This window comes from Gopherus evgoodei, unplaced genomic scaffold (assembly GCF_007399415.2).
Source record: "Gopherus evgoodei ecotype Sinaloan lineage unplaced genomic scaffold, rGopEvg1_v1.p scaffold_303_arrow_ctg1, whole genome shotgun sequence".
Taxonomy (NCBI): Eukaryota; Metazoa; Chordata; order Testudines; family Testudinidae; genus Gopherus; species Gopherus evgoodei.
Genome location: NW_022059966.1, coordinates 1 through 20,061, shown reverse-complemented (window position 1 = coordinate 20,061; position 20,061 = coordinate 1). Strand labels below are relative to the sequence as shown.

Below are 20,061 nucleotides of genomic sequence, written 5' to 3'. Positions count from 1 at the left end.
CCGTCTGGCTCCCCTGGAATGCAGCCGGCTCTGGGGTGGAGCGTAGGGGGGAGACGCCCCGAACCCGCTCAGCCGGACCCCGCGCAGGGACTGTGAGCTCCGTCTGGCTCCCCTGGAATGCAGCCGGCTCTGGGGTGGAGCGTGGGGGGAGACACCCCCCGAGCCCGCTCAGCCGGACCCTGCGCAGGGACTGTGAGCTCCGTCTGGCTCCCCTGGAATGCAGCCGGCTCTGGGGTGGAGCGTGGGGGGGAGACGCCCCGAACCCGCTCAGCCGGACCCTGCGCAGGGACTGTGAGCTCCGTCTGGCTCCCCTGGAATGCAGCCGGCTCTGGGGTGGAGCGTGGGTGGAGACGCCCCGAGCCCGCTCAGCCGGACCCCGCGCAGGGACTGTGAGCTCCGTCTGCCTCCCCTGGAATGCAGCCGGCTCTGGGGTGGAGCGTGGGGGGAGACACCCCCCGAGTCCGCTCAGCCGCACTCTGCGCAGGGACTGTGAGCTCCGTCTGGCTCCCCTGGAATGCAGCCGGCTCTGGGGTGGAGCGTGGGGTCAGACGCCCCCCGAGCCCGCTCAGCCGGACCCCGCGCAGGGACTGTGAGCTCCGTCTGGCTCCCCTGGAATGCAGCCGGCTCTGGGGTGGAGCGTAGGGGGGAGACGCCCCGAACCCGCTCAGCCGGACCCCGCGCAGGGACTGTGAGCTCCGTCTGGCTCCCCTGGAATGCAGCCGGCTCTGGGGTGGAGCGTGGGGGGAGACACCCCCTGAGCCCGCTCAGCCGGACCCTGCGCAGGGACTGTGAGCTCCGTCTGGCTCCCCTGGAATGCAGCCGGCTCTGGGGTGGAGCGTGGGGGGAGACGCCCCGAACCCGCTCAGCCGGACCCTGCGCAGGGACTGTGAGCTCCGTCTGGCTCCCCTGGAATGCAGCCGGCTCTGGGGTGGAGCGTGGGTGGAGACGCCCCGAGCCCGCTCAGCCGGACCCCGCGCAGGGACTGTGAGCTCCGTCTGCCTCCCCTGGAATGCAGCCGGCTCTGGGGTGGAGCGTGGGTGGAGACGCCCCGAGCCCGCTCAGCCGGACCCCGCGCAGGGACTGTGAGCTCCGTCTGGCTCCCCTGGAATGCAGCCGGCTCTGGGGTGGAGCATGGGGGGAGACGCCCCCCGAGCCCGCTCAGCCGGACCCTGCGCAGGGACTGTGAGCTCCGTCTGGCTCCCCTGGAATGCAGCCCGCTCTGGGGTGGAGCGTGGGGGGGAGACACCCCGAACCCGCTCAGCCGGACCCTGCGCAGGGACTGTGAGCTCCGTCTGGCTCCCCTGGAATGCAGCCGGCTCTGGGGTAGAGCGTGGGGGGGAGACGCCCCCCGAGCCCGCTCAGCCGGACCCTGCGCAGGGACTGTGAGCTCCGTCTGGCTCCCCTGGAATGCAGCCGGCTCTGGGGTGGAGCGTGGGGGGCAGACGCCCCGAACCCGCTCAGCCGGACCCCGCGCAGGGACTGTGAGCTCCGTCTGGCTCCCCTGGAATGCAGCCGGCTCTGGGGTGGAGCGTAGGGGGGAGACACCCCCCGAGTCCGCTCAGCCGGACTCTGCGCAGGGACTGTGAGCTCCGTCTGGCTCCCCTGGAATGCAGCCGGCTCTGGGGTGGAGCGTGGGGGGAGACACCCCCCGAGTCCGCTCAGCCGGACCCTGCGCAGGGACTGTGAGCTCCGTCTGGCTCCCCTGGAATGCAGCCGGCTCTGGGGTGGAGCGTGGGGTCAGACGCCCCCCGAGCCCGCTCAGCCGGACCCTGCGCAGGGACTGTGATCTCCGTCTGGCTCCCCTGGAATGCAGCCGGCTCTGGGGTGGAGCGTGGGGGGATACGCCCCGAGCCCGCTCAGCCGGACCCTGCGCAGGGACTGTGAGCTCCGCCTGGCTCCCCTGGAATGCAGCCGGCTCTGGGGTGGAGCGTGGGGGGAGACACCCCCCGAGTCCGCTCAGCCGGACCCCGCGCAGGGACTGTGAGCTCCGTCTGGCTCCCCTGGAATGCAGCCGGCTCTGGGGTGGAGCGTGGGGGGAGACGCCCCCCGAGCCCGCTCAGCCGGACCCTGCGCAGGGATTGTGAGCTCCGTCTGGCTCCCCTGGAATGCAGCCGGCTCTGGGGTGGAGCGTGGGGGGAGACACCCCCGAACCCGCTCAGCCGGACCCTGCGCAGGGACTGTGAGCTCCGTCTGGCTCCCCTGGAATGCAGCCGGCTCTGGGGTGGAGCGTGGGGGGAGACACCCCCTGAGCCCGCTCAGCCGGACCCTGCGCAGGGACTGTGAGCTCCGTCTGGCTCCCCTGGAATGCAGCCGGCTCTGGGGTGGAGCGTGGGGGGAGACACCCCCGAGCCCGCTCAGCCGGACCCTGCGCAGGGACTGTGAGCTCCGTCTGGCTCCCCTGGAATGCAGCCGGCTCTGGGGTGGAGCGTGGGGGGAGACACCCCCGAGCCCGCTCAGCCGGACCCTGCGCAGGGACTGTGAGCTCCGTCTGGCTCCCCTGGAATGCAGCCGGCTCTGGGGTGGAGCGTGGGGGGAGACACCCCCCGAGCCCGCTCAGCCGGACCTTGGCCAGGCTGCCAGAGTTCGGCCCTGCCCCAGGGGATTGTGGGAAATGGGCTTTGCCCGCCGCAAGGGATTGTGGGAAATGGGCCTTGCCAGCCGCAGGGGGATTGTGGGAAATGGTCTTTATTCGCCGCTAGGGATTGTGGGAAATGGGCCTTGCCAGCCCCAGGGGATTGTGGGAAGGTCGTTGATAGCGACCCTTCGTGCGTCTGTGCTCCAATTCGGTAACTGAGTGTCACATGACTTTCGTGCAGGAACCGGAACTGGCGACTATTAACCAAAATGGCGTCCTTTCCCGGATGGGGCACTCTAGCCCGCAGCTCGCCAGGTGCTCTATGGCTGAACCTGAGCGATGCCAACCTTGCCACAGCAAGGGGTGGGGGAATGGAACATCCCGGACTGAACCAACTGGGGGCTGGAGTATGACACCCTTCCCGTCCGTGAGAGGAGGGGAGACCCCCCTGAGATGAAATGGTTCCTCCCTAATGGGGCTCACTATCCCCCTGCCCCCGTTACCCGCGTCTCTGCCCACGTCCTCCCCCTCAGGACAGCTTGGTACAGCCCAACAAGGGTGCGGGAGGGGTAAGAGTCCCGGGGATCTTAAAGGGGCAGCGGCCATTTGTTCTTCCCGCTCAGCGCAGCGGCAGGGCTGGTGCATTGGCTGGGGGGACCCCAGGGCTGGTGCAGGGGGGCAGGGCTGGTGCATTGGCTGTGGGGACCCCAGGGCTGGTGCAGGGGGGCAGGGCTGGTGCATTGGCTGGGGGGGACCCCAGGGCTGGTGCAGGGGGGCAGGGTTGGTGCATTGGTTGTGGGGACCCCAGGGCTGGTGCAGGGGGGCAGGGTTGGTGCATTGGCTGTGGGGACCCCAGGGCTGGTGCAGGGGGGCAGGGTTGGTGCATTGGCTGGGAGGGATCCCAGGGCTGGTGCAGGGGGGCAGGGTTGGTGCATTGGCTGGGGGGGACCCCAGGGCTGGTGCAGGGGGGCAGGGTTGGTGCATTGGCTGGGAGGGACCCCAGGGCTGGTGCAGGGGGGCAAGGCTGGTGCATTGGCTGGGGGGACCCCAGGGCTGGTGGGGGGGCAAGGCTGGTGCATTGGTTGTGGGGATCCCAGGGCTCACCGAGGGGAAGGCAGCAGACCCAGCACCCACAGAGATGATGAAGGACGAAAACATCTTCCTCTTCGTTCCGAACCTCATTGGTGAGTGAGGGGAGCTGGGGGGATCCTCAGAGCTGGGTCAGAGTTGGTGCACCCCAGGGGGCAGGCCCCTGTCCCATTCATGCTGCCCTGTTCTGCCCTGGCTGCTGGGGGGTGGTGCCATCCCAGGAACCAGTGGCCCTGAGCTTTCTTGGCAGGTCCCCGGTGTCATGGGTTTTCCCCGGGGCACCACCTGGAACTGGGTGACCACTGAGCCCTCTGACCCATCAGCCTGGGCTGCCTCACACATGCTCTTGTGACAAGCTGCAGAAGCCCCCAGCCTGCACCTCAGCATCACACAGGTCGGGACAACGCAGCTGCAGTCAAACGCACGTTCTGTAGCCTCCTAGAGCAGTACGTCCTGTCCTGCTCAAATCGGGTCCGTATATGGGTTTAACGCCCTGTCCGCCGTGCCCTCAATGTGACCAGGGCCGTGCACACTTGTGGGAACCAAGCTGAGATTTTCCCCAGACGCCTTAGTCAAACGCATACTGGTTTGGACTAAACATCACATAAGTTTATTAGCCACAAAAAATTGTTTATAAGTGAGAGCAAAGAGATCAAAGCAGATTAGCAGTAAATAAAGAAAACCACAAACTGAGTTTAACACTCTAGATAAGTAGGAGATGAATTAGTGAATTCTCACCCTGAGTGACAAACAGGCTGGCAGATTCTTAAGGCACAAGCTGCCTTGGCTTTCCCAGGTTTTCATACACAGGCTAAAATCCCTGTAGCCTGGACCATCACTTTCCCCCTGCTCAGTCTTTATTCCTCAGGTGTTTCCAGTGTGGTGGTGGTGGGGGAGTGAGGAACGCCCAGGATGTCACTGTCCCCTGTTTTCTATCTTCTCCCCCCTCCCTGGAAAGCTGTGCTATGCCCTGGCTCCGATAGTTCCCCTTGGTTGGGCTGCCTTGGAGAGGTTTCTCTTGTACATGGTTCCTGGGGTAACCCTGGTGCTTGGGTGCGTTTCCTCGATGAGCCACTAACATGCTTTGGCCTTTTTACTCTTGTACCTAAAAGGCGGCTGGTGGGTGTTTGTAATCTCACAGTGCGTTTCAGTAGCACACGTGAAGCCAAACTTCATAACTTCCAACATGCCGACAGCGCCTACAGTCCAGTGAGAGATTCCTGTCTAGCACATCAAGACTTTTAGAAGGACACCTCACAAGACTCACTTTGTACAGACCATATCCTCAGGACATGACAGTGCTGAATATTGGGGTGCCAGCAGGTCACACGCTCCTTAAACTCTGCCACCCTGCACCATCCCCTCCAGCATGGATGGATCCAGCCCCGTGCCTGGAGGCTTCCCTGGCCCATGGCCTCGATGGTGGCCCCCTCTCTGCAGCACCTGGCTGCCCCTTCTCCACTCACCACGCACAGGCAGCTGGTAGCCACCCATGCCCAGTATCCCTGTTACACCTTTGGGTTTCTCCCGTCCGCGGGGGTTGAGATGGGCCCCCTCATGCTGCTGTACCCAGGGCGTCCCTCGCACCATCCAGCTGCTTTCAGATGTGAGGTCTGTTCGCATGGGGCCGTCGGGGAGAGTCCATCCGAATTCACCGCCGCTGTCAAGCAGGAATGGAGGCACTGACCCCTACAAACCCCAGTGTGAACGCCCTCAGTCGGCACCACGGTGCCCTTAATTCAATTCCGCTTCCCCAGTGAATTAAGCAAAACCAACTTAATTCTGAGCGAGAGCGTCCACACTGGGGCTTAATGCAGTTTAACTCTGCCCTTTGGCGTTGACGCCTCTAGTGATGGCCCCGTGGGGACTGGCTCAGGGCTTGACTCACCAGCCGTGCAGCATCCCAGCTCCAGCGGTGGCTGAGGTGGGAGGCATGAGAAGGAGGCAAACACTCCTCCTTCCTGCCCCTGGGAAGCTGGAGCCTTAGAGCATGTGGCCGGACCAGGACAGGAGAATGCTGAGGGCCATGCAGCCCCTTCCCACCCATCCCAGGAAGGAAGGAGGGGTGCGGCAGGGGCCCAGATTCACAACAGTGTCTTAGTGATGCCTTGTCTGGCTGGCTCCGCCTGGGGTGTCGTCCCCTCTGGTGAAGTTTGCAGCAGCCCCGGACCTGGGGAGTGAGGGGGGCATGGAGAAGAGGTCACTGGTAGAGCCAGCGGGGTGCTGGGTAAACGGGCACAAGCAGACACGGTGTGTTTGAATCCAGCTACACATATATGCCGGTCCCTGGGCGGGACGAGGGCCAGCTGCACTTACTGGCTGGGGGGTCCGCCCGGGGACGCAGGGACTTTCAGCAAGTTGGGGGGGGGGCGGGAATAATCAGTGGAACAGGAGCTCTCAGTGCAGTGCTGGGGCCGAAAGGGCTGTGCACACGGGGGATCTTGCGGAGCAGCAGAGGGGATTTTCCCTCAGGATTCGGCCCTGAGGCGGCCGCGGCTGGGATCCCAGGGCCGGCTCTGGTGCCTGCAGCTCCAGGAGGATGTTGAGCCATTGGAGGGGTCAGAGAAGAGCCCCGGGGAGGAAGAAAGGCTCAGAAACCTGCCCTCGAGCAAGAGACTCCAGGAGCTCCAGCTGGTCGGCTTAACGCAGGGCCGGCTCCGGGAGAGTGGGGCCCGGCTGGGCAGCACCTCCATGGGGAACAGATCATCACCCCGGCTTGTCGCTCCTGCTGAGGAAGGTCTGACACGCCACAGCGGCTGGACAATCCCACCTGGAAAGAGGCTGCAAATATGGCCCAGGCAGAGCTGATGGGGATTCTCCAGCCTGGCAGCTCAGCCCAGCTGGGGGGTTCTCGGGTCGGGGCTCAGCCCAGATGATCCCAGTGCCCCCCGCACAGGGGAGCCCAGGGCGGAGCTGGTGGGGGGCTGCGGGTCGGGATTGAGGAGCACCGTGTCTCTCTTGCCCCCTGCAGGCTACGCCCGGGTCCTTCTCCTCTTCGTTGCCTTTTATTTCATGCCGAGCGACCCCGGCCCGGCCACCGCCTCCTACCTGCTCAGCGGCCTGCTGGACGCGTTTGACGGCCACGCGGCCCGGGCCCTCAACCAAGGTAGGGCCCCCCCACTGGGTGCTCTGTCCCCCACTGCAGGCATGGGGCTTGGGAGGGGGGGCTCTGTGGGTGGGGCTGCAGCTCTGACCCCTTCCCCCCGGTGGCAGGGACCCGGTTCGGTGCCATGCTGGATATGCTGACCGATCGCTGCGCCACCATGTGCCTGCTGGTGAACCTGGCGCTGCTGGACCCGCCCCGTGCCCTCCTCTACCAGCTCAGCATGACCCTGGACATCGCCAGCCACTGGCTGCACCTGCACAGGTGGGTGGGGGCTGGGGGCGGGGCTTGGGGGACACCCTGGGGGCGGGGCTGGGGTGGGCCTTGTCCCCCACCCCACCCCCTGCTGATGTTCCCACCTCTCCCCAGCTCCGTGGTTCGGGGCAGCGACAGTCACAAGAGCATCGATCTGACGGGGAATCCGGTGCTGCGGGTTTATTACACCTCGCGGGTGAGTGACACCCCCGGGCCCCTCACTGCCCCCCTGCCCCGGTCACTTCCTGAGTCACGGGCCCCCCTTCTCGACACCCACCAGGCACGGCTGTGTCTCCTTGCTGCTTGACATGTTTCCCATAATACCTCCCTTTCCCACAATGCTTTGTCCTCCTCAAGCTCTGGGGTGGGAAGGGGGATTCAGAGGCAGTGATATTTATTCCAAAGGACTCCCCGGCCGTCCCCCACATCCCACAATGCTTAGCCAAATTGTCCGGCCCCTTGAATCCCTTGAAACTGGAGCTGTCGGTTCGATCCTGTGGCAGGGAGTTCCACAGGCTGCTCTGACTCTGCTTCCTCCCGTTCCCCAGCCCGTCCTCTTCCTCATATGTGCAGGGAACGAGCTCTTCTACTGCATGCTGTACCTGCTGCACTTCACGGAGGGGCCTGCAGGTGGGTGTGTGGGGGCTGTGGGGCAGGAGTGAGGGGCACCAGCGGAGCTTGGGGGGGCAGGGCTGGGCTAGCAGGGTCTGCGGGTCGGGAGTGAGGGGCACCGGCAGAGCTGGGGGGGGCAGGGCTGGGCTAGCAGGGTCTGCGGGTCGGGAGTGAGGGGCACCGGCAGAGCTGGGGGGGGCAGGGCTGGGCTAGCAGGGTCTGCGGGTCGGGAGTGAGGGGCACCGGCAGGACTGGGGGGGGCAGGGCTGGGCTGGCAGGGGCTGTGGGGCGGGAGTGAGGGGCACCGGCAGGACTGGGGGGGGCAGGGCTGGGCTGGCAGGGGCTGTGGGGTGGGAGTGAGGGGCACTGGCAGAGCTGGGGGGGAGGCAGGGCTGGTTGGCAGGGGCTGCGGGGCGGCAGTGAGGGGCACCGGCAGGGCTGGGGGGGGCAGGGGCTGCGGGGCGGCAGTGAGGGGCACCGGCAGGGCTGGGGGGGCAGGGGCTGCGGGTCGGGAGTGAGGGGCACCGGCAGGGCTGGGGGGGCAGGGGCTGCGGGGCGGGAGTGAGGGGCACCGGCAGGGCTGGGGGGGCAGGGGCTGCGGGTCGGGAGTGAGGGGCACCGGCAGGGCTGGGGGGGCAGGGGCTGCGAGGCGGGAGTGAGGGGCACCGCCTGGGCTGTGTGTGTGTAACTCTCTCCCCTCCCCACTCAGTGCTCCCCGGACGCCTGGGTCTTTTCCGTCTCATCCTCTGGGTCTCGACCCCCATCGCTGCCCTCAAGTCCCTCATCAGCCTCGTGCACCTCGTCTCTGCCTCCTGCAATATTGCCGCCCTGGACATGGCCGAGCGGGCCAAGAAGAAGTAGCAGTGAGGGAGGGGGAGGCTGGCAGAGACAAACCCACCCCCCCAGTCCTGCTGGGACCCGCCCCCCCTCACTGGGGTGGGGCTCCCCTCCATTGGCTAGAAACCCACCAATCGCAGTGTTGTGTGCTTGTGGCACTGGCACGTTTCCCACAGTGCTTTGCAGGGGGGCGCGGAAGTCCTGCCAAACTTGTAGCGTCTGTCCCCCTCTCCCCCCAGAGGTGGGGGGCTGGATTAACTGAGCAGGGGCCATATTTATCCCCCATGTCCACTTCCCACCCTGCTTTGCAGCGGGCCCTGGGCGTTGATTGGGGGGCAGATGTCACTTCTGCCTCCCATTGTTTCCCACAATGCTGCTGTGGCTTATTCCAGTTCCCTTGGTTTCCCATGATGCTTTGCACTTGTTTGGGCAGTGGCCGTATTTATACCTGACCCCCCGAATTTCCCGAAATGCTTTGTGCTCCCACCTGAGGGCTGGTGTTTGGGATTGTTTACAAGGCTCCTGATCCATGTCCCATCATGCTTTGCACTCCCGTGGAAGCCATATTGGTTCCTCCTCCTGTTCCCCTGATGCTTTGTCCTTGGGGCAATCACTCCGGGGGGGTATGGCTATGGGGGAGGGGTCACCTTGCCAGATCCCCCCTGGCTCTTTTTTTCCTTCCCACAAGGCTTTATGCTCCCTAGCTTGGCGTGAGGGCGGCCATGGTTTTGCCCTGCCTGTTCTCCCCTGAGTGCAGACTCCTCACTGCCCCTGGTGTGTGGGGGTCTCATGGGGGTGTCATCATGCCTGACCTCCCTGCACCCAGGGGAGCATGGTCCTGGTCCCCCCATGCGATGGCCACTTTCCTGTGACCTAGTTTCCATGTGTGTGGTGGATGTTAGACGCTGCTGGACCTCAGCCCCCTGCCTCCCACCCCTGGGGCCTGGGGGGTAACTAAACCCACTGTGGGGAGGAGTCCCAGCTACAATAAAGAGTAGCCCATCAATCCCAGCCTCTCCTTTCAACCTGGCACACGGGGACCCCTGGTCCAGTGCCAGGACATGGCCACTCAGGGGTGGGGCAGGGGGGCTGGTTATGGGGGATCCCAGGCCTGGTGCTAGGATGGGGTCTCTCTGGGGGGTGGGGGGCTGGTTATGGGGGATCCCAGGCCTGGTGCTAGGATGGGGTTTCTCTGGGGGGTGGGGAGCTGGTTATGGGGGACCCAGGCCTGGTGGTAGGATGGGGTCTCTCTGGGGGGTGGGGGGCTGGTTAAGGGGGATACCATGCGTGGTGGTAGGATGGGGTTTCTCTCGGGGGTGGGGGGCTGGTTAAGGGGGATTCCATGCGTGGTGGTAGGATGGGGTCTCTCTGCAGGGGGGCGGGGTGCTGGCTATGGGGACCCTCTGGCCGGCCGCAGACAGACACACGGACCCGCTCTCATGCATCTGAGTTTATTGGTTTCTCATGCATCTGAATTGCTCCAAGCCGCCCCGGGGGTGCTGGGCCGGGGGCTCATTCATCCCGGCTTGGGGGCTCTCTGGCAGTCAGGGGCTGGGAGTTATTTCCCAGGTGGGGTTAAAACCCACTATTTAACCCCCACAGTAATGGATGTGGGGCCATTCAAGAACCCCTGCGTACAAGACGTCGCAGGAGGATTTAAGGGGGGGGCGTATTCCCCTCCCCTCCTCAGCCAGCGGTTCCTGCTGTGGGTCCAGCTGGGCCCTGACACCTCCTGGAGGAGAAGGGCACCCTTGTCCCCCCAAATGGCCTAATTTCTCCCTTTCACTTTAAACAAATGCTTTTTTTTAATGTGACCCCCCAAATATTGAACCCCCCCAGCCACCTCCAGGGCCCATCTAGGAGTGACTCCCCCATCCCACCCCCCGACAATAGAGTATATAAAAACATGCATGTATAATACTGGCATGTCAACATCAAAACACAAGCCCCTTCAGTGCCCCCCCTCATTGTACTGTCCCCGCCCCCACCCCATTACCCAGTGGATAGCGTGCAAAAGCTTGGACCTAGCAGGTGGGGCTTGGCTGAGGGCATTCCCCTGCCCCCCAGAACCAGCCCCTTCCCCACAAGGTTAGGTCGGTAACAGTCTGAAGTCACTTGGTGCCAGGCTGGGGTTGGCATCTGGGCCGGTTCCCTCCCCACTCCTCCTTAGGGTCTTTCTCAGTCTGTCCTTCCTTGCCACCGAAACGTGACCAGCCCGAGGCCCCTGTCTTCCTCTATCGTTCCCCGGTCAGACACCGCCTGCCCATCTCCCTCGTTGGCTGATGCGGGGTTGTAAATAGGATCAATGAGGAATCAGTTCCCAGCGGCCTCGCACCTTTTCACCCCCTTCTTCATTCCTTTCTTCTATGTTCTCCTGCAGGCCCCAAAATCCCAGCTCCTAGCTGGCTGCATCCCCAGACAGCGGGGAGAAGGGGGGCAGGGGTCTCCATCGCTGGCGCTGCTTCATCCGTCCGTTTGGGGGAAGGGAGGCTGGGAGGTAAATGTGCCCCCTCCCGGCAGAGGGGTCCCACTGGCATCTTGGGCCTACACTTTTTCTTGTCTTGTAAACATGGAAATCAAAAGAGTTTTATTTGCTGTCAAAGAGGCAATGAGCCAGAAGAGAGGGCAGGCAAGGAAAGAGAAGGGGGAGTGGTAGAAAGAAGGTCAAATGGATGGAGGGACGGATTTGTTGCTGGATGGATGGATGAGTTAGTAGAAGCCTGGACAGATGGATGGACAGACAGGAGGATGGGTGAATGGATACATCAGAGGATGGATGGCAGGGGAGCTGGATGGAGGGATGGGATGGATGGATGGCAGGGGGATGGAGGGATGGGAGGATGGCTGTGTCACAGTATGGTTAAGTTGGTAGCAGACTGGACAGACAGCAGGATGGCTAGGTAGAGTGGGACGGATGGACTGACGGATGAACAAATGGCAGGATGGGTGAATGGATGGCAGAATGGCTGGACTGATAGTGGGGCGGATGGACAGATGGACAGACAGTAGGATGGATGGCTAGATGGACAGTGGGATGGCTGGACAGACGGTGGGACGGATGGCTAGATGGAGAGTGGGACAGCTGGATGGACAGTGGGATGGATGGATGGATGGACGGCTGGACAGACGGTGGGATGGATGGCTAGATGGACAGTGGGACGGCTGGATGGACAGATGGACGGACAGTGGGACGGCTGGATGGACAGATGGACAGACAGTGGGACGGCTGGATGGACAGACGGACACACAGGATGGATGGATGGACGGCTGGATGGACAGATGGTGGGATGGCTGGATGGACAGACGGGATGGATGGATGGACAGTGGGACGGCTGGATGGACAGACGGACACACAGGATGGATGGATGGACAGATGGTGGGACGGCTGGATGGACAGACGGGATGGATGGATGGACAGTAGGATGGCTGGATGGAGGCATGCAGGTGGACAGATGGAGGGGGGTTTCTTCCTCCATTCTCTCCTGGTCTTCTTTTCTGGCGCTGTCCCCGAGGTGGAAGGGGGATTGGAGGCCGCACCCCTCTGTCGGCGGCCGTAATCCCCCTCTCCGCCCCCTCGGCCCCCCTGGAGGGTTGGCTGTTTGGTCCCCATTAGAGCAGTGCTGGGTGGGGGCTCCCGGGTTGGAGGACTGGGGACAGCACGGAGTCGTCTTCACTGAAACACTGGGGAGGGATGGGGGGGGAGCAGGGAGGGGGGCAGCAGAGGGTCGGGGAGAGGTGGGGGTGGGGAAGAGAAGGACAGTTAATGCAGGGCATCTCAGGGTCCCAGGGAAGTCATATGGGGCATATCAGGGTCTGGGGGGGTGGGGTTTGAAGTCCTTGAGGGGTCATGTGGGGTGTATCAGGGGAGGGTCATTCAGGGTGTATGAATGTCCGGGGGGGGCTTTTGGGGTCTTGGGGGGGGGAATCATGTATCAAGATCTTGGGGGGCAGCGTTTCAGATCCTGGGGGCCTGTGGGAGTTATTTTGAGGGTCCCAGTGGGCCTTTTGGGGTGCTTCCAGGGGGTTGTGTGGGGCATCATGGGGTCTTCTGAGGCGTAGGGGGGCCCTGAGGGAGTTTCGGGGTCCAAGAGGATTGTATGTGGCATACAGGGATCGAAGGGGGGATTTTGTGGTCCCAGGGAGTATAGCTGGATCCCATGGGTGTTTTGGGGTTCCAGGCTGCGGCTGTGGCACTCCAGACCTCGGGGAGGTGCCCGGTAACCCCCCATTCATCATTTGGATATGCCCAGGTGGCTGTCGAACACCCATCGCCAGGGGAGCTAGGATGCCAGGACTCCCCTGCGTGAGGCCCCACCAGGGGAACTGCTCAGCCTGGCTGGGGACTCGGCAACGCCCCAGACAGGCCTGGACTTGTGCTCCCCAAGGCCAGGTCTGAGCATGTCACATAGGGGACAGAGGCCACATGGTTTCTCCTCCCCCCGAAGGCCCCGAGACCTGAGGAGCCTGGTCCCCAGGCTCACGGGAGCCTGCGTGGCAAAGCCCGTAACCGACCTGCAGGACCCGGCGGGGCGAGAAAAACGCCTTCGCCCAGGCCTTGCCTAGTCTAGGCTGAGAATCTCGGCTGCGCACGTCTTTTACTGCCCTTGGGTAACAACGCTGATGCTTAACATCCATCTTCTGGCCTCAAGAAACCTAGACTAGTGCTGATCTGCCCAGGGCGTGTGCCTGAGGGGCTGGGGAATCGGCTCAGGTCGCAAAGGCTGGTGCACGTCCACTTTCCATGGCTGAAGTGGGGAACCAAATCGTAACCACACGTTGCTCCCAAAAGGGGTGGGGGCAGCCGAGACGCATTCCTGAGGTACGGGGCTGGGAGGGGGGGATCTGGCCGGGGCCTTTTTGTGAGTGGCTCTGTCTGCGGTGGGGGCTCCACATGCTGACAGCTGAGTGATCGCAGCGCCTGGAGGGGTTGCTGCTGGTCACTAGCAGGGCATTGCGAGAGACAGCCCAGGCTGGAGACAGATTGGGGGGCAAAGCGGCCCCACAGTCCCAGGTTACACCCCGAGGATCCTGTCACAGGGGTATTTGGGGGGTCCCAGCACATTGTGTGGGATGTATCAGTCCAGGGGATTGTGTGAGGCCTATCAGGGTCTGGGGTGTCATGTGGGGCATTTTAGGGTCCTGGGGGCATTTTTGGGTCCCAGGTGTGTATCAGGATTCCAGGGGCATATCAGAGTCCAGGGGGTCCTAGGGATGTTTTGGGGTCTCATGGGATTGTGTGGGGCTTATCGGAGTCTTGAGGGGCATTTGGGAGCCCAGGGGTCATGCAGGGTGAACCAGGGTCCCAGGGGCGTATCAGGGTCCAAGGGGCATTTCAAGGTCCTGGGGGGTTGTGTGGGGTGAATCAGGGTCCCAGATATTGTATGAGGCATATCAGGGTGCCAGGGATTTTTGGGGGGGCCCAGGGCATATCAGGATCCCAGGGGGGTTGTGCAGGACATATTGGGGTTCTGGGTCCCAAGGGGCTGTACAGGGCGTTCTGTGATCCTAGGGGGAATGTGTGCAGCAAAATGTGGTACCAGGGGGGTCATGTGGGGTGTGTTGTGTCTTGGGGAGTTGGGCAGGACATACCAGGGTCCCAGGGGATCATGCAGGGCATATTGGGGTCCTGGGGGTAATGTGGGGTGCATTAGAGTCCCAGGGGGAGGTATCAGCATCCCAGGGGTGTAGGGGGATCCCAGATGTATATCGAGATCCCGGGGTGTGTGTGTATGTGGGTCCCAGGGGTTTTTGGGGGTCCCAGGGGTGTTTCAGTATCCTGGGAGCTTGTCCAGATTCTGGGGGTAGGCTATGGGGCTCCTGGGGATATATCAGGGTCCTGGAGGTATATTGGGGTCCTGGGGGCATTTTGGGATCCCAGGGGCTATTTGGGGTTCTGGGGCTGTATGGGGGTTCCAGGGGAGATTTGAGGTCCAGGGAGCGTATGGAGGTCCCAGGGGCTTTTCAGGGCCTTGGGGGCGATTCAGGGTCCCGGGGTTGATTTGGGGGGTTCTGGGGGCTCTGCACCCCACACTCACGGCCGAAGTTGATGGCGACCGAGAGGATGATGATGACGATGCCCCCGAGGAGGGCCACCACGCTCAGCAGTTTGGCCACGCGGCCCAGCCGCCGCGCCCCGTCCAGGTCCCCCTGCTGCAGGCTGTTCCGGGACTGCGGGGAGAGACATGGGGTAAGATCGGGGGGGCCTGGAACCCCCCCATCACCGCCCTGAGACCCCCCTCCTGCATGGCAGGGGCTCTCTGTGTCCCCGAGAGCTAGGGGGGAATGCGGGGAGAGCTGGTGGGTTTGAGCTACAGCAGGAGGGGTGTGTGGAGTATTTGGGGGGGCTGGGGGCTGAAGTGGGGTTATTGGGCTGTTTGGGTTCTTCTGGGGCCCAGGGGCTATTAGGGGTGCATGGGGGGTTGGGGGGAGTTGGGGCACAGTGTGGAATACTTAGGTGCAGTGGGGGGATGCTGGGGCATGTTGGAGGGCTCTGGGACATGCTGGGTTTCCAGGGGACATGGGGGCGTGGTGGTGGGGTGCTGGGTTTCTGGGGTGTATGGGAGTGTTGTGAGGGGTGCTGGGGGTATTGGGTTTCTGGGGGTTATGGTGGGGGCACAGAGGTCTCTGGGGAATGGTGGGTTTCGGGGGAGCAGTGGGGGGTTCTGGGGGCACAGTGAGGGGCTCTGGGGCACAGTGGGGGGTTCTGGGGGCACAGTGGGGGGCTCTGGAGTGGTGGGGTCTCCGGGGAGCACAGTGGGGTCTCTGTGGGGGCACAGTGGGGCACAGTAGGGGCTCCAGGGGGGACAGTGGGGGGTTGTGGGGGCCAGTGGGGGGCAGTGGGGCTCCAGGGGCCAGTGGGGGGCACAGTAGGGGGTGGGGGGCTCTCACCATGACGGAGTACACGAAGGCGACGATGTTGATGGGCCAGATGGGGCAGAAGCAGGAGAGGGTGGCCAGCAGGATATAATCCCTCGGCTTTTCCGCCTCCGGGCCCCCCTCGGTCCCGGAGGGCTGGCGGCTCAGGCTGGGGCGGGGTGACCCTGCCCCTGCCAGATGCACCTGGGACCCCACCAGGCTGCCCCACCCCCGTGGCCCCCCGCTCGTGCTGGCCTTGCCCCCCAGATCGCCCAGGGAGGCTGATTTGGAGCGAGCAGGGGTCGGAGTGGGCGGGCGGGGCCTGACGGCACCGGAGGGGCCTGGGGCAGGGGGGGAGGCATGGGGGGGGTAGGAGGTACCCCCCACACCCACAGCCTGTCCATTTTGTTGGGGCCCCTCCTCTGGCTCCCCCTCATCCTCCACCATCACAGTTACTGCTGTTGAGGGGGGGGCATCTGGGGCCGAGGGGGGGACATCTGGGGCTGATGGGGAGGTGTCTGGGGCCGAGGGGGGACTCTGTGGGGGCAGGAGGGGACTCTGGGGAGGACTCTGGGGGGCCAGTGGGGCTGAAGGGGGACTCTGGGGCACCAGTGGCTGCAGCTCTGTTGGCCCCGTGGGGGGCGACTCATCCTTCTTTTCCGCGTCGTCCGACATTGGGGGACCCTGTGGGGAGAGATGGGAGGGGTAGAGACACAGACCCACAACTCACCACAATACCCCCAACCTCCTCCCACCCCTGCCCATCACCCACTGCCCCTGAACCCCCCTCTCCACTCTCCCTCCCGTCCCCCACCCCTACTCCCCACCAACCTCTTTCCAGACCCCCCACCCCCATTTCCCCGCCCCGGAGCCCCTCCCGGGGGCTGCCTTGGGCTGCTTTCCCTTTTTCCCAGGGTGGGGGTGGGGGAGGGGGAGAGAGGCCGGCCAGGCCCCCCCACGTCCCCCCCCGCCACCTCTGCTGCCGGCTCCTGCCCTGGGGGCGGGGGTCGGTCCCTACCTGTCGCGCTGCACAAGATGCTGGGGGGGACCCGGGCGCGGCGGCTGCAGACAAGCTCCCCCCCGCCCCCCCCCGCGGGAGGCGGGATGCAGCGAGCGAGGGAAACGTGCTAGCGGAGGGAGGGAGGCAACCCCCCCCGCTTTGTCTGGGGCTGAGACTGACCCCCCCCAATTCACTCCCTGTCTCATGCAGCTACAGCCGCCCCGCTCCCCCCCCCCCGCCTATGGGGCAGATCCTGGGAGGGGCAGAGCTGGTGGGGGGGCAGGGCTAGCAGGGGCTGCGGGTCGGGAGTGAGGGGCACCGGCAGAGCTGGGGGGGCAGGGCTGGGCTGGCAGGGGCTGAGGGTTGGGAGTGAGGGGCACCGGCAGGGCTGGGTGGGGGCAGGGCTGGGCTGGCAGGGGCTGCAGGTCGGGAGTGAGGGGCACCGGCAGAGCTAGTGGGGTCAGGGCTGGGCTGACAGGGCTGCGGGTCGGGAGTGAGGGGCACCAGCAGAGCTGGGGGGCAGGGCTGCGGGTCGGGAGTGAGGGGCACCGGCAGAGCTGGGGGGGCAGGGCTGGGCTGGCAGGGGCTGCGGGTCGGGAGTGAGGGGCACCGGCAGAGCTGGGGGGGCTGCGGGTGGGGAGTGAGGGGCACCGGCAGAGCGGGGGCGGGGGGGCAGGGCTGGGCTGGCGGGGGCTGCGGGTCGGGAGTGAGGGGCACCGGCAGAGCTGGGGGGGCAGGGCTGGGCTGGCAGGGGCTGCGGGTTGGGAGTGAGGGGCACCGGCAGAGCTGGGGGGGCAGGGCTGGGCTGGCAGGGGCTGCGGGTCGGGAGTGAGGGGCACCGGCAGAGCTGGGGGGGGCAGGACTGGGCTGGCAGGGGCTGCGGGTCGGCAGTGAGGAGCACCAGCAGGGCAGGGATGGGCTTGCAGGGGCTGCAGGTCGGGAGTGAGGGGCACCGACAGAGCTGGGGGGGCAGGGCTGGGCTGGCAGGGGCTGCGGGTCGGGAGTGAGGGGCACCGGCAGAGCGGGGGGGGCAGGACTGGGCTAGCAGGGGCTGCGGGTCTGGAGTGAGAGGCACCGGCAGAGCTGGGGGGGGGCAGGGCAGGGCAGGGCTGGCAGGGGCTGCGGGTCGGGAGTGAGGGGCACTGGCAGAGCTGGGGGGCCTAGGGCTGGGCTAGCAGGGGCTGCGGGTCGGCAGTGAGGGGCACCGGCAGAGCTGGGGGGGCAGGGCTGGGCTGGCAGGGGCTGTAGGTCGGGAGTGAGGGGCACCGGCAGAGCTGGGGGGGCAGGGCTGGGCTGGCAGGGGCTGCGGGTCGGGAGTGAGGGGCACTGGCAGAGCTGGGGGGGCAGGGCTGGGCTGGCAGGGGCTGCGGGTCGGGAGTGAGGGGCACCGGCATAGCTGGGGGGGCAGGGCCGGGCTGGCGGGGGCTGCGGGTCGGGAGTGAGGGGCACCGGCAGAGCTGGGGGGGGGCAGGGCTGGGCTGGCAGGGGCTGCGGGTCGGGAGTGAGGGGCACCGGCAGAGCTGGGGGGGGCAGGGCTGGGCTGGCAGGGGCTGCGGGTCGGGAGTGAGGGGCACCGGCAGAGCTGGGCGGGGGGCAGGGCTGGGCTGGGCTGGCAGGGGCTGCGGGTCGGGAGTGAGGGGCACCGGCATAGCTGGGGGGGGCAGGGCCGGGCTGGCGGGGGCTGCGGGTCGGGAGTGAGGGGCACTGCAGCACTGGGGGGGGCTGCGGGTCGGGAGTGAGGGGCACCGGCAGAGCGGGGGCGGGGGGGCAGGGCCGGGCTGGCGGGGGCTGCGGGTCGGGAGTGAGGGGCACCGCTGGGCTCGCCCACTGCTGGGTGGGGGTTGATCGTAGCGGGTTATAACGCTGGCGGAGGCGGGGGCGCGCGAGATTTGGCCGCTTTTCGCAGGGAGACTCGGGGTCCCCGGAGCCCCAGGCCCCACCCCTCATCTCCGTGGGGATTCCTCGCCCTGCAGGGGGCGCTGGAGGTGCAGGGGGGCAGCCCCCTCAGGCCTGGGCTTATTAGCAGCTAATGGGGCGAGGGGCGCCGCGGGGTGTGGGGCAGGGGAGGGAGCGACTCGCCCCCGGCCCGGGGGGGGATCTCCGCGGCAGGGGCGGGGCTGGAAGTTCCCGGCTGGGAGGGTGGCAGGAGCTGGGGGGACGGGACGGGACACACAGACACTCCCCCCGCCTTCCACTTTCCACCCCGCCCCCCTGTTGGCTTTGAGAGACCCTACAATAAACAAACGACAGGGGGCTGCTGCTTTGTCACCATTTTTACTCAAATCTTTCACTGCGGAGACATGGGGGCAAGGAGGGGAGTGCGGTACCTGGGGGGAGTGGAGCCCCCAGGGAGGCAGGGAGGGAAGTGGGGTACTGGGGAGGAGTGGGGCCCCTAGGGGCAGGAAGTGGTGTGCAGGGGGAGTGGGGCCCCTGGGGGAATTGGGGTACTGGGGCTGAGAGGGCCCCCAGGGGAGGGAAGTGGGGTACCGGGGACCCTGGGGGAGGGAAGTGGGGTACTGAGGGGGAGTGGGGCCCCCAGGGGAGGGAATTGGGGTACTAGGGGTGAAGGGACCCCCGGGGGGGTGTTCTCTGGTGCCGTCGTGGTAAAAGAAAGACTCAAAGCGGCACATGGTTTATTTGTCCGTTTCTTGGTGGTTTTATACAATACAAAAGGGGGGGGTCCCCCGAAGTCGGGGCCATGCAGGGGGACGGGGGCAGAATCAACGCGAGATGCAGCTGGACCGAGAACACGAACACGAGAAAACAAAACAAATCATAAAAATCCCATAGAAAATAGGGGGGGTAGGGGACCCCTGGACAGAAGGGTGTCATGGCCGAGGGGGCAACTGGGGGGACCCCAGGACAGGAGGGAAGCAGGGGTCTCCCCTGGGGGAGGGGGACTGGCCCATGGCTGGTACCAGCCCCCAGCAATGTGAGTGACGCCCTCCTTCCCACGCAGAGCCCCCCCACCCCTTTGGTGAATGTGGCTGATGGGTGGTGGGGGGCAACTGTGGGGCCAGGGGGTTACAGCCCCCCCCCCCCCACTCTCATTCCCCTGTCAAGGATGGAATAAGATTTATTGGGGGGGGGCCTCGTGGGGGTTAGAGGTGACGGGAGGCCCCCCTCTGTCCAGGGGGAAGAGGATGGTTGGGGGAGGCAGGGGGTCCCCATCTTTTGGGGTGGCCCCCATCTGTCCGGTGTCATGTCCCCCCTTTGCCAAGCACGAGAAAAGGGCCCAACTCTCCTCTCCAGCTGCGGGGGCCAGTTCTGGTGGCGCGGGGGGGTCTCCAGCTGCCGGGTTGTGGGGGGATGACACGGGGGGAGGTTGGCTCCTGCCCCCCAGGAATCACCAGGGCTGTGTGGGGAGCGGCTGGCTCACCACCGGGGCCCCCTCCATGGGCAGGACGGTGACAGCCGACGTGGGCGGGGCCCCTGCTGCTGCCAGGGGGCAGAGCTCGCCTGTACCTGTGGGGGGACACAGATCAGAGGGGGGGTGGGTGCCTCCTATAATCCCCCCAGCAAAGCCTGTTATCTCTGAACCCTACTGCCCCCCTCCGACCGAGGCGGTGCCGCTGGCGACAGGGCGGGTTCAAGTCAGCCCTGAGAGCTGGGGAAGGGGTCAGCGCCAGCCACTCTGATCCTGGGGCGCAGGGCTGAGGCAGCCGCCCCCAGACGCCGGGGCTCCCTACAGACTCGGGGCCCAGACCCAGCTGCGCCCCGGACTCCTGGGTTCTC

The 20,061-nt window shown here is 65.4% G+C and overlaps 2 protein-coding genes across 2 annotated transcripts; one reads left to right on the top strand and one right to left on the bottom strand.

Annotated features, from left to right (window-relative positions):
* The first annotated feature begins 3,573 nt into the window (after positions 1–3,573).
* On the top strand, positions 3,574–9,477 carry CDIPT (CDP-diacylglycerol--inositol 3-phosphatidyltransferase). The gene is made up of 6 exons (XM_030543085.1): positions 3,574–3,759; positions 6,636–6,770; positions 6,878–7,031; positions 7,137–7,218; positions 7,571–7,652; positions 8,344–9,477. Exons 1-6 carry the CDS (start codon positions 3,714–3,716, stop codon positions 8,493–8,495), a joined length of 651 nt encoding a protein of 216 aa, XP_030398945.1. The 5' UTR covers positions 3,574–3,713; the 3' UTR covers positions 8,496–9,477.
* Positions 9,478–11,828: 2,351 nt separating this feature from the next.
* Positions 11,829–16,565, bottom strand: LOC115640352 (proline-rich transmembrane protein 2-like). The gene is made up of 4 exons (XM_030543087.1): positions 16,345–16,565; positions 15,360–16,010; positions 14,507–14,639; positions 11,829–12,152 (listed from the first exon to the last, which is right to left on the bottom strand). The coding sequence occupies exons 2-4, from the start codon at positions 15,999–16,001 to the stop codon at positions 12,142–12,144; spliced, it is 786 nt and encodes a 261-aa protein (XP_030398947.1). The 5' UTR covers positions 16,002–16,010; positions 16,345–16,565; the 3' UTR covers positions 11,829–12,141.
* Between the last annotated feature and the right edge of the window lie 3,496 nt (positions 16,566–20,061).